General features: G+C 37.0%; 3 protein-coding genes across 4 annotated transcripts; 2 read left to right on the forward strand and 1 right to left on the reverse strand.

Moving 5' to 3' along the window:
- Positions 1-293: 293 nt before the first annotated feature.
- On the reverse strand, positions 294-9,644 carry Smox (Smad on X). The gene is made up of 6 exons (XM_017910558.1): positions 9,247-9,644; positions 2,825-3,033; positions 2,311-2,534; positions 2,000-2,223; positions 1,537-1,850; positions 294-1,430 (listed from the first exon to the last, which is right to left on the reverse strand). Exons 1-6 carry the CDS (start codon positions 9,444-9,446, stop codon positions 1,162-1,164), a joined length of 1,440 nt encoding a protein of 479 aa, XP_017766047.1. The 5' UTR covers positions 9,447-9,644; the 3' UTR covers positions 294-1,161.
- Positions 9,645-10,113: 469 nt separating this feature from the next.
- Positions 10,114-13,612, forward strand: LOC108555064 (IWS1-like protein). 2 transcript variants are annotated; one of them, XM_017910556.1, is made up of 8 exons: positions 10,114-10,269; positions 10,446-10,557; positions 10,635-12,293; positions 12,374-12,388; positions 12,498-12,858; positions 12,932-13,221; positions 13,296-13,407; positions 13,490-13,612. In XM_017910556.1, the coding sequence occupies exons 1-8, from the start codon at positions 10,257-10,259 to the stop codon at positions 13,610-13,612; spliced, it is 2,685 nt and encodes an 894-aa protein (XP_017766045.1). In that variant the 5' UTR covers positions 10,114-10,256. The 2 variants fall into 2 exon arrangements, with proteins under 2 accessions (XP_017766045.1, XP_017766046.1); XM_017910557.1 differs by lacking the exon at positions 12,374-12,388.
- Positions 13,613-14,415: 803 nt separating this feature from the next.
- Positions 14,416-15,553, forward strand: LOC108555052 (beta-1,4-N-acetylgalactosaminyltransferase bre-4). Its single transcript, XM_017910537.1, has 2 exons — positions 14,416-15,275; positions 15,359-15,553. Exons 1-2 carry the CDS (start codon positions 14,478-14,480, stop codon positions 15,551-15,553), a joined length of 993 nt encoding a protein of 330 aa, XP_017766026.1. The 5' UTR covers positions 14,416-14,477.
- Positions 15,554-16,369: the final 816 nt, after the last annotated feature.

Below are 16,369 nucleotides of genomic sequence, written 5' to 3' on the forward strand. Positions count from 1 at the left end.
AACTGACTAACCATTCATAAAACCTCGAAACACGCAGAAACATAACTATCCATCCTGATGCGATTCATTGTGAGAATATTCGAACATTCTGGTCCATTCGAGGATGTAGTAACATTAACAAAACGTGTAAATAGTTACGTACATATTGAACACTGTAATTCTTCCTTATTATTATCATATAAGAGAAATAGACTTTACAGGTATATTTCTTTTTTAACGTCTTATTCGTAGGAAAAACACTGACAAAGACTTCGAATAGACCAGTGCTGTTAGAAACTTTTCAACGGGTATACACGTTTACCCACCCTATAGAAATTCTTTTCAGCAGACTATAAACTGTGTGAATGTACATAATATTATGTATTATTTTGTAAGGGCTGACGTATACTGTACGACTGGAGTGCGTTGACTTAACAAGCGATAAAAATATGTAAAGACTGAGCTTTTCTTTCAACGTGGTACACATATACATATGCACCTACATATCTGGTTACGTACGTACGTACATACGTATATATATATATATATATGTATATATACACATACACACAGAGTCACGCTTGTTTTTCGCCCTCTTAATTCAGTTAAAATCGGATTCGTAACCCTGAATCGTAAAGCACTATATCCACACAGAACGTGCGATAAGTGAGCCAACAATATCTATTTATTTTGTTATTTAGTACTCTCGATCGTGATATCCCAGTTTATCGAAGAATTGATTTTCTGTACTGGTGATGACTGTGTGAATGTTACATTGAACCGGTTTTGTCTGCACTCTTTTGCCCGCACATCGTCCTTTCCTTTCTTCCGTAGGAAACATCGATGAAGCATCGCGATTTGAGCACTTGAGCGTTCCTATAGCTAACCGATCGCCAGTTTTATCTGCATTCATTCGATCGAATGCTTTTCTGGCACTTCGAACACGAAGTCGATTTCGTATTCCATACACTTTTGAAGCTAGGATACACATACACGCTTCGTGAAAATGGTAATCGTACCTCGTTTCTTGCACTGTTTATCACTGTAGTCGATGGTTGGAAAAAATCGGATAAAACAATGAATCCGCGGTAAGAAAAACCAATTTACACAACGACGACGACAATGACAGCACACGTATCGTCCCTGTTTTCTCGCATTCATCGAGGAGAAAAGCATACAACCTTATGACATCGAGGAACAGGGTAAACGCGGTGATCCCATCTGCGTGAGTACCCTATCGAGCCATTGCAATGGACCGTTTAAATGCAACTCGATCCAACAAGGAGTCGACGTCACGGTTTGCCGACGATACGCTGCTCCCCAACCCTTTACGAAACTCATTCTGATCGTACACATCCGAGTCAACTGATACACAGCTTCGAATCCTTGAGAAACCGATTGCGATAATAATGCCGCAAATTCTTGGTTGTTAAAAATCTTTAAATTGCAGCCTGCAAGAAAGATCAACAGGAAAAATTTCTGTAAGATAAGCTTTGATCTTTACGCTAAAGAAATACAAGAAAGGCACCCTTGGATAACGCTGAACGCACTACTTACCGGGTGGTATTTTACAAACTGTGGCTGGATGCCAACCGTAACGTTGATTACAATTAGGACTTTGCACGAAAATGCTCGAATCGGATAAACATTCGGCAAACACCTCACCGCCAATGTAATATAATCTAGCTCCTTTCCCAATATGCCGTCTCGTCTGTTCGACTACGGTATTTCTATTAACGTTCGACAGCAGACCCAAACAGAAACGTTCGGAATTACTTGGATCGGTAAATCCATCCACTGTTATGCTCGGTTGGGACGCATGAAAGGTTTCGCCCACTCTCGTATTCAATTCGTAGTAACTTATCGAACACCTTGCAAAAACGAAGAAACAAATATGAGGTTAAACAAAAAGACTTATTTGAATCATGCATCAATCGTATCCTCGATACAATCAGTGTCTTAAATGACACCCACTTGCATCGAGATTTAATTTTGCCTAATTTCATGAAGACCCACTCACCAAAAGGCTGGTTCGCAATACATAACTGGTTGTGCGTCCACAGGACTGGGAGACAAACGCGATAAGGACATATTGTCGTTGTGATCCATGTTATCACCATCTTCGCTTATATATCCAGGAGGAGGAGTATCGGCAGGAGGATCCATAGATCCAGGCGCCGGATGTGGTGAACCCTGAACACTTCCTAGGCTCCCAACGCTAGCCGGACTCGTCGCCTGCATACTCTAGAAAAAAAATAAAAATTTTTTCGAAAAATGTGACCTTTTAAACGCTATTTCTCGCAACCCAAGATGAATTCACTTGGCACCAACCTGCATTCCTTGATACGGATTGCTCGGTGGCTGCTGCTGTTGTTGCTGTTGTTGCTGCTGCGGTGATTGCGGTATACTCTGTTGATTATGGTGCTGATGATTTAACGTCGCGTGGAAGCTCGTATTTTCTGGCACGCTAACACTGAGCTCCTCGATGGAAGTGTTATAAAGGACGGACTCGTCCCCGGCTAAATTATGCCGTGGTACGAGAATGGCTGGCAAAACTGCAAAAATTCGTATACTAATAATCACACGATCTTTTATGCTTCTAGAAACCAAACTAATCATACCTTACTGATACTTTAGTACAGATATTTCGGAATAGAAACTTCTCAGTTTCGAATAATGAATAAAGTTGAACCCTGAACCGAGCGAATGTACATACGTTGACCATGACAAAATTTATTCTCTCAATACGAACTAGCGAGTCTGCGCCATCGAATCAGATCGCGCGGGAACGCACGTGACCACGAGAAGAAGTTACGAAAGCAATCGGTAGGAGCAGTGTACCTACCTGGTGTTTGTATTCGTTGATAATGGTACGGGTTGACGCAGACTTCGTCCCGTTTCTGCGTGAACGCGTACTCGCAATGCTCGATTGCCCTTAGTTCGTGGTGCGACTGCAAATCCGGCCAGCGCCAAAGTCGGCAGTAGATCACGTGCGGCAGGCCTTTGCCGCGCACTCCTTGGACACCGTTGTCACCGACGCCGCCTGGACTAGGCCTTTCGTCCAGAAACAAAACAAAGAAATCGATCGTTTAACGACTCGCTTTTATCTTATCTTTCTCCAACTTTAAAACAAACCTAATCGCTGGAATCGATTTCGAAAATTATTATTCCGCGTCGCATGTGCGCGCAGCCAATTGGCCCTCAAATCTAGACGCGATCGCATCACGTGACCGACCAACCCCGAACTTCGCGCAAAGTCGAACGAATATCGATATATCGATAGTGCGATTCGATTTACGACAGTCAAAAATTGCGACGTGCGATACGACAATTTACGAAGTCGCGTTTGTCGTCACCGATCGTAACGCGAAGAGGATAGTATCGACGAAACATCGGTGTTTAAGTTAGGCACCGTTTCGACGCGAAACCAAGTCTTAAAACTCTCGCTTTAATGTATATACGCGTCCAACCAACTTCCTCCTGCCTCCTTTGCTCTCTTTTCTCGCTCTAGTCTCCTGTGTTCGCGTCTGCCGCGCCGGAAGCGGTGGCGCCTGCCGACAAAAAGAAACTGCCGTCGTACATTCGGTGCAACGTTTCTCGCTTGACAGGGGTAACTTGCCGAACGAATCGACCCGCCCGATCGTCAATTGCCACGCATCGTTCCTCCTACTGATCTCCCTGCTTATCTTTCACGAGATCGACTTGACTAACTCGTGAACGTATTCGAGGGAGATCCACCGGAAACAGAGAAACTGCTCGCTGACAACAAGCAGAGTAAATGCATGGCGAATGATCGACACGGAAGTACTAGTACAATTTTATAACCTTAGTTCACTACATGTTTAAAATTCTACAGAATCGTTTACAAATCGAATGCCGAATTTTCGACGGGTTTAAAATGCAATACGAAACACGAAATGGACGAAATTCGATATACGTTCGATATCGTTCTCGTGCCGTGATTGTTAAATCTCTTCTTTTCCTCGAGTCATCTCCGCGGTTCTCCTTTCTTCTCTCCTCTCCTTGATCTCTTGGTCTATCTGCAGTTCTCTCTCGCTCGCTTTCTCTGCCTATCTATCCGTTCGTTACGTATAGTCTACGTGCATGTAACCCTCAATTGGAATCGCTCGACACTACTCTTCGTTACATAATAATTCAGAAACGCTCGCACGGAATTTATATGGTAGTTTCCTGCGCGATCTCGATCTCAATTCTAGGCCTGAATTCGCGTGTTAAGTATTATCACTGCGATTCACGGGGTTAACCCGACGACGGACGAGCATAGGAGAAAGTATAGTTCCGAGGGACACCGAAAACTCAACGACGAAACGCTCGAACATAACCAAGTTTCGCGTTTTATCGACATCGATGATATCATCATCATCACCGCGATAGCAAATAAACACGATGCTACAGCGAAATGTAATAAGCGGCTAAGACGAATATGGCATCCCGTAGTGTAACTCGTATATCGACCTTTCGTTCGAGACTATTCGACGTTCGTCCAAACGGTTGACATCGATGAAGATGTAAAGACGAAGAAATCATTGTGGATTTTTAAATGAAATTTGTCGAAATGTATTGCATGAAACCGCGGAGTACACACAACCGCCCTTGTTTCCTCCACTTGGTTGTTACGTAACAACGATGCGCCGATAATATCGACAATTCCGTTGCAATATCGAGTAGAACTTTGATGTTTCGACTATTCATCCGCGATGATGCGCGCGCGCCTTTTACCGATTGTTTCGGAAAGTGGCCGCGTGAGACCACCGTATTCGCGTTCACATCGAGTTGTGTCGATACGTCAATGTAGCAATCCTTCGATCGACTGATATCTATAGATCGATTAACCAGATCGAGTTTGCTTTCCGATAATTCCGAGGATCGTTGACAGATGGATGAGGAATCGAATGTTCTAAAGCAGGATAACGAGCGTGTTCGATCCCGGTTACACGGAAGGAACCAATGATCATACGTAAACTATACAGCCCGGGGAGGGAGAGAGGGAGGTGCAGAATCGCGACTAGGCGAAATAGGAAAGTGCTCTACCCGAGATCAGAAAGAACGTAGAGCGATGCACGAGTATCGTTCCTTCTGCAATTTCAGTCATCTTGCTGACGCACCATTGTCTACTCGAGGACAGAGAGTCGCGTTCACCGTGAAATTCTTTCCACGTATGCATCAAACGAGAGGCGCGACTTAATCGGGTTTAATCGTCGATTGCACGGACAACCAGACAGAGTGCGCTCCCACGTTTTTTAAAAGGAAGAAAGAAAAGAAAACAGACGGTACGTGAGCTGTGCACTTATTCGCACTGGCTGCGTTATAGCACTACTTGTCTCCTCGATTTACACACGCACGCACTCACACGACCGTGAAAAGACCAGGAGGTGATCCTGCGTGATCGGCCATTTTTCTGTCTCACATACCCTTTCAGGTATTCGTAGAAAAACGAATTTGTCGCACAAGGACAGTCGCCCCTTTTTTCCAAGAACGCAACGAGTTCTATGAAACGCTAAATTACCTGGTACAGATAAAACAGACATGGTAACGAACGGAATGTTTTGATTGGTAAACACAGCACGGCCTATCGATTTCTCGGATAATTTTGATCGACACACTGATGGCGGGCGAGTGCTATAGTGCAATATAAGGGAACGCGATTGCCGCGTCAAACTTTAGGCACCGTGTCAATGTCGCGACGACAAGTTCCGTTTATAAGACTATGAAATCGGAAAGGGAAAAAAAGAAAAAGAAGAAGCCAAGGGGAAAAGCTGCTTTGATAAAAACGAGCTAACGAAACCGACGCGATAAATTATATCATCTCGAGCGAAGCTACTCCGATTCCGTTCTCGAGTACATATGTGCCGCGCCGTTACAAGGATAACCGGAATACTTCTCGGAACGAAACGCTTTTGCACGGTATACCCGCATGGGAATAGTTTTCATTTTTCCTCATATTTTGTGATTTTTCATTTTCCATAATTTCTCTATCATTTTCCCTGTTTCAGTTTCGAGCGAAATGAAAACGTCGCGCCCCACCTCTATCATTGAGCGGAGCCGTAAAAAACCTACAAAGTCATCAAAAAATTATCTCGTCTCGCAGGTTTTCGTAAGTGCATTCAGCAAACGTGATCACGACGTGAATCGACATGGTGTTACGAACTTACGTAATTGCGTCTGCTATAAGTCGCGCTTTTCTTTCAACGGAAAAAAAGAGAGAGAGAGAGAGAGAGAGAGAGATTGCGTTAACGCAAAATCTGTGTCATTCATTTTCTACGTAAATACCCCTTACTGTATCGATTGTGTTACGTAAACATTGATCAAACCAGGTTCCACTAAGAGTATTTTCTATGATGCGTATAATTCTATACATAATCCATACAGGACATTTCTTATCACGAGCTACCAATCTGGCAAAATGGAAGCAGCCTGGATACTGGTTCGCGCATCGAACCAAAAAGGTTATGTTTACCGTGAGCCGCGGACAAAGGTTTCGAGCGGGCAAAGGAACAATTATGCACAACGCTCTCTTTGGACAACGATACAAGAAATACATTCAAGTTATGATTCTCTCGCATCCTCTTTAAACCATGACTTTTCATAAATCGTTATTTGATAATTCTAACCACAATTCGTGTAATGAAAATCTAACGACGAAATATTATTTAGGATTAGTATGAACTACGAACTAAAGTCCCGAATTAATGAAGGAATAATTTAAAATACTTTCATTGTTGTAATTCTTTCGTACTCTGTTAGAACCCTATTCTTTTATCAACTTTTGTAATATTACAAAATTGTAACCACGATGCGGGTAATCGAAATCGGACAAGAAATCAATATTATTGGGAAAAAAGCATTGTTAACATATTTTTAAATATTATTAAAATTATCATAATATAATAGATCATAAAATAATAATATTTAGAAATATTAGCCCTGCGTATAAATAAATACCTCGTGTTCGAGCAATCCAAGAACGCGAAAATTCATATCCAGAGAAATATACGATGGTCGAAAAAGAGCGATATTACGGCAGTTGACCAACCTAATAATCTACCGTACCCTTGCAGATGGTAAGGGACAGACGGACAAAAACAGAACAATATTCACGGAGCATCGCGACAACTCGGTCGGTGTATGCGCGCGACAAACAAGAATGTAATTTCCTCGAATAGCAATCGCAGCATGGAAGCGAGTGCGCGCGCAAATCGCGGCACAATATCAAACATTAGTTTTAATGGCCGAGTATTCTTCAGGTAGACGCTTATTTGATCGAGTAGCGTCGGCGTACAGTGTCAGCTAACGAAATCGAATTTCCGGACGATATCGCACGCGCATTACGTGATCTCGATCGATCGAAAAATTGCGAGTACGAGATTCGCGAGTTTAGGAAACGGGAAAAGTAACGCGAAGTGAAGCAAAGCTAAACCACCGCGAAGCGAGCGCGTTTCGTTTATGTTACAAAAGGATCTGCCTTTCTCGATGACAGACTTTCCCTCTCTTCTCCGAATATCCTTGAACGCGCGACAACGTGGCTAGGATTACTATTAATAAAGTCGTTACGAGTTGCGCGCCGAGCTACAATCGATTCCGATATGCGATTTATTCGCGCAGGCTACCTCGAATGCGTATCCTAACTGAATTATCGATATTTATCCCGCCATCGAATTCACTAACCAATGGACGCTAACGAACGTGCAAAAAGTGGGTATAACCTATACGAAGAAAGATTACGTCATAAATGTATAACGTTATTTTTTCAATTGCTCGTCTTATCGATTAGTTTTAATTATCGTCATAGATCATTAGCAGCAACTGTCTAATCTTGCAAAATTATTTATAGGTTATATATTATCGTTGCAGACATATCTATTAGCAAAAAGATATTATACAACTGACGATAGTTAGAACGTACGTGTATGGAAAATATATGAGCTTCTAATACATTTGTTATTAGATAAAAAAGATAAGAAGATGATGATCACAAAGGAAATATTCGCGCAAAAGGATAGATCCCGTACAGCAACGTGACTCACACGTGAGTTCCATTCACAGCGCACATTTCAATCGAAACGGATACTGCGTACGTTGATCGTTACTTATTTCAATCGGAAACACAAAGAATGGCCGGTAGAAATTTCGTTTATCGGTTTTTCCGTATCGAACAATGTTACGCGTCGTTCGTCTACTCATTTGTTTGTGATCGCATCTTCGTTAAGATTATTACATAACTACTAAGATAACGATGATGTACAATCAGTACGTGCAACTATCGTACGGTTTATCGTTTCGTATCGTACCTACAAACAATAAACAGATAAGCATCCGTGCATAATGACATAAATAACGTATTTAATATATCGTAACCTGTGTATTAATTAGACTAAAACACATCGAATAATGATCACGCGATGATCGCTTGCAATGCGTAAGAAATCTTGTAAACGTCGACTCGATTGAAAGATATTCAAAGTTCCTAAACTTTTATTCGAAAAAAGAATCTTATAGTACTAAGCGAACTCTCTAGCATATGAAAATAGAACGTACGCGCAGGTAAGCACTCGCGCGATTTTAGATCGACTGACTCTTGTAATCTGATAATGGAAAAACGAAATCTGTAAGAATGACATCTATTAGAACTTCAGGATAAATATTAGCAACCGACAGTATAATTCGAAATGAAAATTTTCTTAAATTTGATTTATTCGAAAGTTTATAAATATTAAATGTACGTAGAATTAACTGAATTTGATTACAATCGTCTACAAATTTCAAGAAATTAAACGTTCACCTCTTTATAACGTTCAAAAACTGTAATAACCAATAAACGTCATACAACAAATATGTATTAACCACGATCACGAATAAAATTATAATACTGCAGAGGAAACACTTCGTATAATACAATTATAAAAGAAATTATTACGAAATACTAGATTTAATAAATCCATTAGAAAAAGTGAAAAATCATTTCTACTTAGTACTAAAAAGAACTGTCAGTGAATATACAATGTGACATTATACGCACGAATACATGATACGTAAATATGAACGGCAAAGTGTACACGCAAACGCTTTCTATTTCTCTAAATTTTGATACAGACGATACAAATAAATATAATAGTCGAAATCCTCGAACTGACATGGTACATATTTCAAAATAGATATAAAAACAAGTAAATAATAGTAAAAAAATATTTATATATTCCATCAGTTGCAATATTTATGCACGCGCAAAGGCATATAAAGTAAGCGTACCTCGGTATAGTAATGCACTTCGTGTTGCAACTTTGCGTAGTAATGGCCTTCTCGAGTTCGTCGAGGCCGGTGGACTTTTTTAACTTTTTAACGAGACTTTTAACAGCTTTTTCACTCCATTTGTCTTCTCCTTCCGCTTTTTTCCAACCCAACAATCGCTTAACGATAGGCGGGTTAAAGCTGGACAGCATTGAAGTCATGATTTGGGCTACAAGAATTGCGCGCGACCTGCATTGGGCTGCCTCGACGTGCTACGACACGAACGAATTTTCACTCGCGATCTAATCTATGTAACCCAAACAGGGTTACCGTATGATTAACGTTTACCGTGAACTATTCAATCTTGACGAATGCGAATTTCTCATACGGGCGGCGAAAACTTTGCCACGGCCGCCATATTGTTCTTTAAGCACATTCGACGAAACTCGGTAATCTTCGGTCAATTTCGACCAAACCATTGAATATACGTAAAATAGAAAGTAATATCACGATAACTTCATCAAATTTCACTTAAACGATATTCATTTATTTAAAATCTGTATAATATGTTTTAATTTAATTTATATCTAATCCTATTTACAAATATTTTCTTATAATAATATACAAATATTTAATATAATAAAAATACTTATACTTTATGATTTCATAATAAAATTATAGAACTACGCGTATAGGGTGCGTATAAAGTCGTACTATATTAGCCAAGGTTTGCATTCAATTTAAGAAATATAGCGATTGGTTGATTCTAAATACCTAACCTAACAAAATAAGTCAAAACTAAAGTGACCAATCACGCGAATCTTCAGCAAATTTTCTTTATTTCTTAAGTTATTTTAACATAAATGTATTTCTTGAATATGTTTGTCAATTCTAATTTATTGTTAAAAATAAGAGACTGTTTTATAATTTAGTAGGACCTTTATGAAAAATTCATACATTATTGTTTTAGAAAAAAAGTATTTAGTAATAATTAGTGACAAGGTGTATATTTGTATTTGTATATAAGTGCAATGAATCGTGAAGGTAAATTAAATTGTTCAAATTTTTTCAAATTTAATTGAAAGAGTATCAATTATTAAGAAATATAATAATTAGACCTAATTATAGTTACTCTTAATGACTCAAAACTATTTTTTGACATATGTACAATATACTTAAGTTCTTAAGCTTTATAATGTAATAATGGTAATATTTTATAGAAGACAGAAGTGAGTCCGAAGAAGAACATGAGAAATCTAAAAGTCCATCCGTGGATTCTCAAAGATCTGCTAGAAGTCGATCCAAATCTAATTCTGGCAGTCCTTCTCCAAGGTTTCAATATTACAATTATCTAAATAATATAAAAATATTACTTGTGAGACATGGCAATGTTTAAAATTTTCTTTCAGATCCAATCAATCATCACCTGCACAACCAAGATCACCAGCGTCTGTGCTTTCTAATGCTAACTCTAGGAAATCATATTCTAGATCTCCTTCACGTTCACCTTCGAGGAACCGATCAATTTCCCCTTCTTCTGTTAAAAATCAAAGATCATCTAGAATTAATTCAAAATCTGTTGGAAGGAAAAGTACCTCAAGGTCACCTTCTAAATCTCCAACACCAGAAGTAGATGGAAAAATTATTCAAAGCGAATCGCAGTCACCTGGTTCTGTGGGTTCGGCAAAATCTCGATCACGTTCAAGATCAAGAAGTTCTTCTCCAGCAGAATCTGGAAAAAGTTCCGATTTAGCGTCCCGAGAAAATTCACGATCTAGATCCAGATCGACATCACCTAAACGTAGTAATCCACCATCAAAATGTTCTTCCCCAAAAGTTAATTCTCGTTCCTGTTCTAGATCACCTACGCCATTTAAGGCGCGTTCCCGATCAAATTCCCGCTCTCCTTCTAGATCTCCGAAGGTAGCTATTAGATCCAGATCGAATTCGCAAAAATCGCCTCAAGCCGCATTTCGATCACCATCAAATAGTCCTAGTCGAAAGTCACGTAGTAGGTCTCCCAGATCACGTTTAGATGAGAAAAAAGCTTCACTTTCTCCAGCTTTGGAAGAAAAAGATCACTCACCATCGCGTGTTAAAAATTCTCCACCACGTATGAGATCCAAATCTCGATCGCTGGATAGATCAAGAAAAGATTCCCCTAATTCGCACAATAGTACACGTTCGAAATCCCTTACGAAATCTCCAGATAATAAACGTAAATCTCGATCCCGATCTGGATCTAAATCAGATTCTGAATCAAGAAAACAATCACCTGGAACATCGCGAAAAGAATCCTTATCTAGATCACCTTCAGTGGAACTTAAGGTACCATCACGTTCGAAATCAAGGACACCGTCAGATTCGAGACTCGCATCAAAATCTAGATCACGCTCAAGATCCGGTTCAAGAAAATCAGTGTCCAGATCAAAGTCAAGATCTTTATCAGGATCGCGTAAAGGATCACAGTCTCCTAATTCAAGAAAAAGTTCTCGTTCTCGGTCAAGATCTAGTTCTAGATCATCTAAATCCCGATCTCGATCTCGATCTCGATCTCGCTCTAGCTCAAAAGTGTCTCGTTCCAGATCACGTTCCGGATCGCGATCAAAATCGAGATCACGATCAAAATCAAAATCCCGCTCCAGATCCCTTTCAGGTTCGCCATCAAGATCACATTCTAGATCACGTTCACCATCGCATTCAAGGTCAAGGTCAGCATCAGCTGTTGGATCTAGACATTCATCGCGATCCAAATCAAGATCAAGGTCTCGTTCAGAATCAAAGTCTAGAAGATCAAGAAGTCGCAGTGAAGATTCTGAAGATGCTATTAAAAAAAAGAATAGAGTTTTATCCGATTCTGAAGAAGAAGAGGGTGGTATTAAAGCAACAAAAAAGATAAAACATGGAATAACCGATTCGGATAATGAAGTAGACGATGAAGTAACAAAAGTAAAAAAAGATGGAGATGAACAAAAGGAAGAAGGTGAAGTAGCAGGAAACAAAGAGTTTCAAGATACTGTACAAGAGAACGAAGATTCTGATGATGAAATAATCGCGGAAGGAGGATTGTAAGTAAATTATGTTTTATATGTGAAAAATTATGCCTGTAATAAAAATTTAATTCTTATATTTCATATATGCTTATCAGGAGTAGCAGATATATGTAAGTAATGATATCTAATTAGATGAAATTAGATTTTATTTATTAACAAATCTAATGAAATATTAATGATTATACATACAAAATTGGCAATAAATGCATTGATTTTCAGAGATGATTCAATGTCAGATTTTGATCGTATGTTAGCTCGTAAGAAAGAAGAACAATCACGAAGACGCAAAAGAAAAGATATTGATATAATTAACGATAATGACGACATTATAGCTCAATTATTATCTGATATGAAATCTGCATCAGAGGAAGATAGAAAATTAAATCAGCAGAATAAACCAGCTACCAATAAAATTGCAATGTTACCGAAAGTATTATCACAACTTAAAAAACACGATCTTCAGTTAGCTTTCTTGGAGCATAATGTATTGTCAGTTTTAACAGATTGGTTGGCGCCGATGCCTGATCGCTCCTTGCCATCTTTAAAAATAAGAGATAGTCTTTTGAAGCTTTTGTGGGAAGTAGGTTTACGACTTGATCATTTATATACAAGATTTATACATACATATATTGTACATATAATATATATTTTAGTTTCCACGAATCGACCAAGCTTCCTTAAAACAATCTGGTATTGGTAAAGCTGTAATGTATCTTTATAAGCATCCTAAAGAAACGAAAGAAAATAAAGAGCGGGCCGGCAAATTAATTAATGAATGGGCACGACCCATATTTAATTTATCTGCAGATTTTAAAGCCTTATCAAAGGAAGAAAGAATGCAAAGAGATTTGGAACAAACACCTCAAAAACGAAGAAAAATCGATGATGGTGGTTCTTCCCAAAAATCACAAGATATTAATAAAGCTTTAAAAGGAGATGCTAAGTATGAATTTTTCAAACCTTTATTATCAAAACTATTAATTTTAATTGATTGATGTAATAAAATCCTTTCTTTAGGCCATTGAGGCCTGGAGATCCTGGTTGGGTTGGAAGGGCTAGAGTTCCTAGACCTTCTAATAAAGATTATGTTATAAGACCTGATTGGAAGTCTGATGTTGATATTAGTAGAGTAAGTATACTTATTTTACATTTCATTCATACTGTTATTTTACGTATATTTCAAACTTATATGACATTATGTGACATTACAGAGTACTAAGAAACAAATGAATAGATTCGAAAGGCATATGAAAAACTACATTGATAGTAAACGAATAAAAGCAACTAGGAGAGCAGTGGATATATCTATCGAAGGCCGTAAAATGTCTTTATAACGTTAACACTTTTTAACCGTTACGAAAGAAGTGTTATATAAGACTTGTACTGTGTAATTATACACAGAAATCAACAATTCAGATATTAAATCGTGTAACTTAAGATTATAATAACAATTGTGCTTAATAAAAATGTTCGATATAAATTTTCGTCCATGTTTATTTTTTTTTTGTATTAACGTGAAAATAGTTCTAAAACCAACTATTATTTTTCTTTAAAATCATTATAACGAACTGTTATTTGCAATCCAATGTGTATTTAATGCTTTTTTTTTGTTTTGTATAATTTCAAAAAATAGCAAATCTGAAAGTAGTGATTAAATTTCTTTAAATTCAGAAATATCTCTAAATTATACAAATAATCGTAATAATTGTTTAACAATAAAATTAATAATAATTGGTTAACAAATTAATAATTATTAATAATAAGTTTTATTTTTCTAATGCTACTATAAATTTTTAACTTTAAGCAAAATAATGAAATTACTTGTCTCAATAAATTTAATAATTTATTGTTTCAAGATTAATTGCAGTTTAATCACAGATAACTGAAATCGATTAAAGCATCTATGGCTGAAGTACGGAAACATCTGTGAGTTGTATAGCTTAGCTGACAGGAAGTATCGCGCAAGCGTGTGATTTCATTTCGTTTTCAGAATTGACAGTTTCATCTGCATTTATATACTAAGAAGCGTGTTTGTACGAATATTTTTATTTAACTCTAAGTTTCATGTTTAAGTTCTAAAATGATACTTTGAACTATGTTGAACTTATTAATAAAATTAACAAATGAGACAATTTTAAAAAGATATATAATGTACTTGTTTGATTGAAATGCTGATTACGAGTTGAAGCAAAGGTTAGAATGAGGAGCATTCTTAACATTTTGAAAATCTTTGTCGCTTTTTTTCATGACTATGCACGAGGATTATCATATACCATTATTACGATTTTGGTTCTGGGTTACTGTTTAGACCCGGCGCGATTTGCTTCACATTACACTTTTATAAAAACAGAAGATATTTACGATGAAATGGAAAGATCTTATCCTGCGAAGGATAATTCATGCACGATCATGATAAATCCCCGTAAACCATTTCAATTATTTTATCCCGAGGAACATCCTCGAGAAGATCCCGTAGCAATGGCGCGGCGTTTAGGTATATTACCTGGAGGACAATGGAAACCTTTAAACTGCCATCCTCTTTTCAATGTTGCCATTATTTTACCATATAGAAATCGTCAAACACAACTTACTGTCTTCATGAATTATATTCATCCCTTCCTACAAGCTCAAAATCTTGATTATAGAATATTTGTGATAGAACAAAGTCCAATGCGTGAGTTTAATCGTGCTAAACTTTTCAATGTTGGATATGCAGAGGCAACCAAAGTGAATGATTTTCACTGTTTCATCTTTCAAGACATAGATTTAATACCTCAAAACCCTGCCAATATATATGCCTGTACTAAAATGCCAAGACATATGAGTTCAAGTGTAAATACATTCCGTTACAATTTACCATATAATGGTTTATTTGGAGGAGCAATTGCATTAACACGTAAACAATTTGAAAGAGTTAATGGATTTTCTAATGTTTTCTATGGATGGGGTGGAGAAGATGATGATTTTTATAGTCGTTTACAATCAAGAGGTTTTCAAGTATGTTGACAATGACTGTCATCATTAATTATATTAACATGAAATATCATTACATTACTTTTTACGTTTGAATTAAATTTCAGGTTACGCGTTTTGGACCTGATATTGCTCAGTATTATATGTTAACACACAAGAAAGAATCTCCAAGCAATGCTAGATTTAAAAATCTTGAGAACAGTGCTAAAAGGTATGACACTGATGGAATTAGTAATTTAAAATACAGAGTTTTGAATCATCAATTAAGGCCATTATACTCTTGGATTTTAGCAGATGTTTAATTTTGATTTTCTTACTTTCTGTTGTTATAAATCAATATAGTTACTTAAAAAGAATGAAAGAATAATTTTTGTGATAAACTAGTTTGCAAATGGTAATTTATGAAGTTACTTAAGAAAAATAAAATTTTGATAAAAATAGTTATTAAAATTTTGTCAAGAGTCGCTTTTATGTTAGCACATGAGGCTTTATTTATATAACTCTATTATCTATCAATGTAAATTAAAGAATCCTTTGGTAACCTTCTGTTTTAAACCAAAGATATTATAATAATATACATTAGGAAATAATAAATTGCAGATTTGTGCAAGAAAGACAAATTATTAGCCAAAGATAGCTTGTTAATATTGTGTAGTATGATATTAAAATCCAATTTAGGTGCAAAACTTTTATTAGTAATTTGTTTTCTAAATATTATATAATGTATTCAAAGAAATATTTATTTCTATAATTTAAGAAACAATGTATTCAATGTAAACATATTTCCCAATTATGTTCCTGTTCAACTTGATGCGATATTTTATGAAAGTGGGTTTCTCCAGCAAGTGCAGATATAATAGTACAAATATCTCTTATACAAATAGGTAGTAGTTTGTTCCTCTAATCATATTGACAGTCGAAGTATTAGTGTAATCACATGAATCTTTTTCTAATGCATTAGTATTAACTTAATTATTTAGTATTTAATAATATTTTGTTAGTATAGTATTTATATTGACTGAAAAAAAGTAAATATACTATTGTAATTGTAATTGTATCAGTTATTTCTAATACTACTAAAATCACTGGAGATATAAGATACAGTAAGTTATCAGTTC

The sequence above is a fragment of the Eufriesea mexicana genome, unplaced genomic scaffold (genome assembly GCF_001483705.2).
Source record: "Eufriesea mexicana isolate 0111107269 unplaced genomic scaffold, ASM148370v2 scaffold106, whole genome shotgun sequence".
In the NCBI taxonomy this organism is placed as follows: domain Eukaryota; kingdom Metazoa; phylum Arthropoda; class Insecta; order Hymenoptera; family Apidae; genus Eufriesea; species Eufriesea mexicana.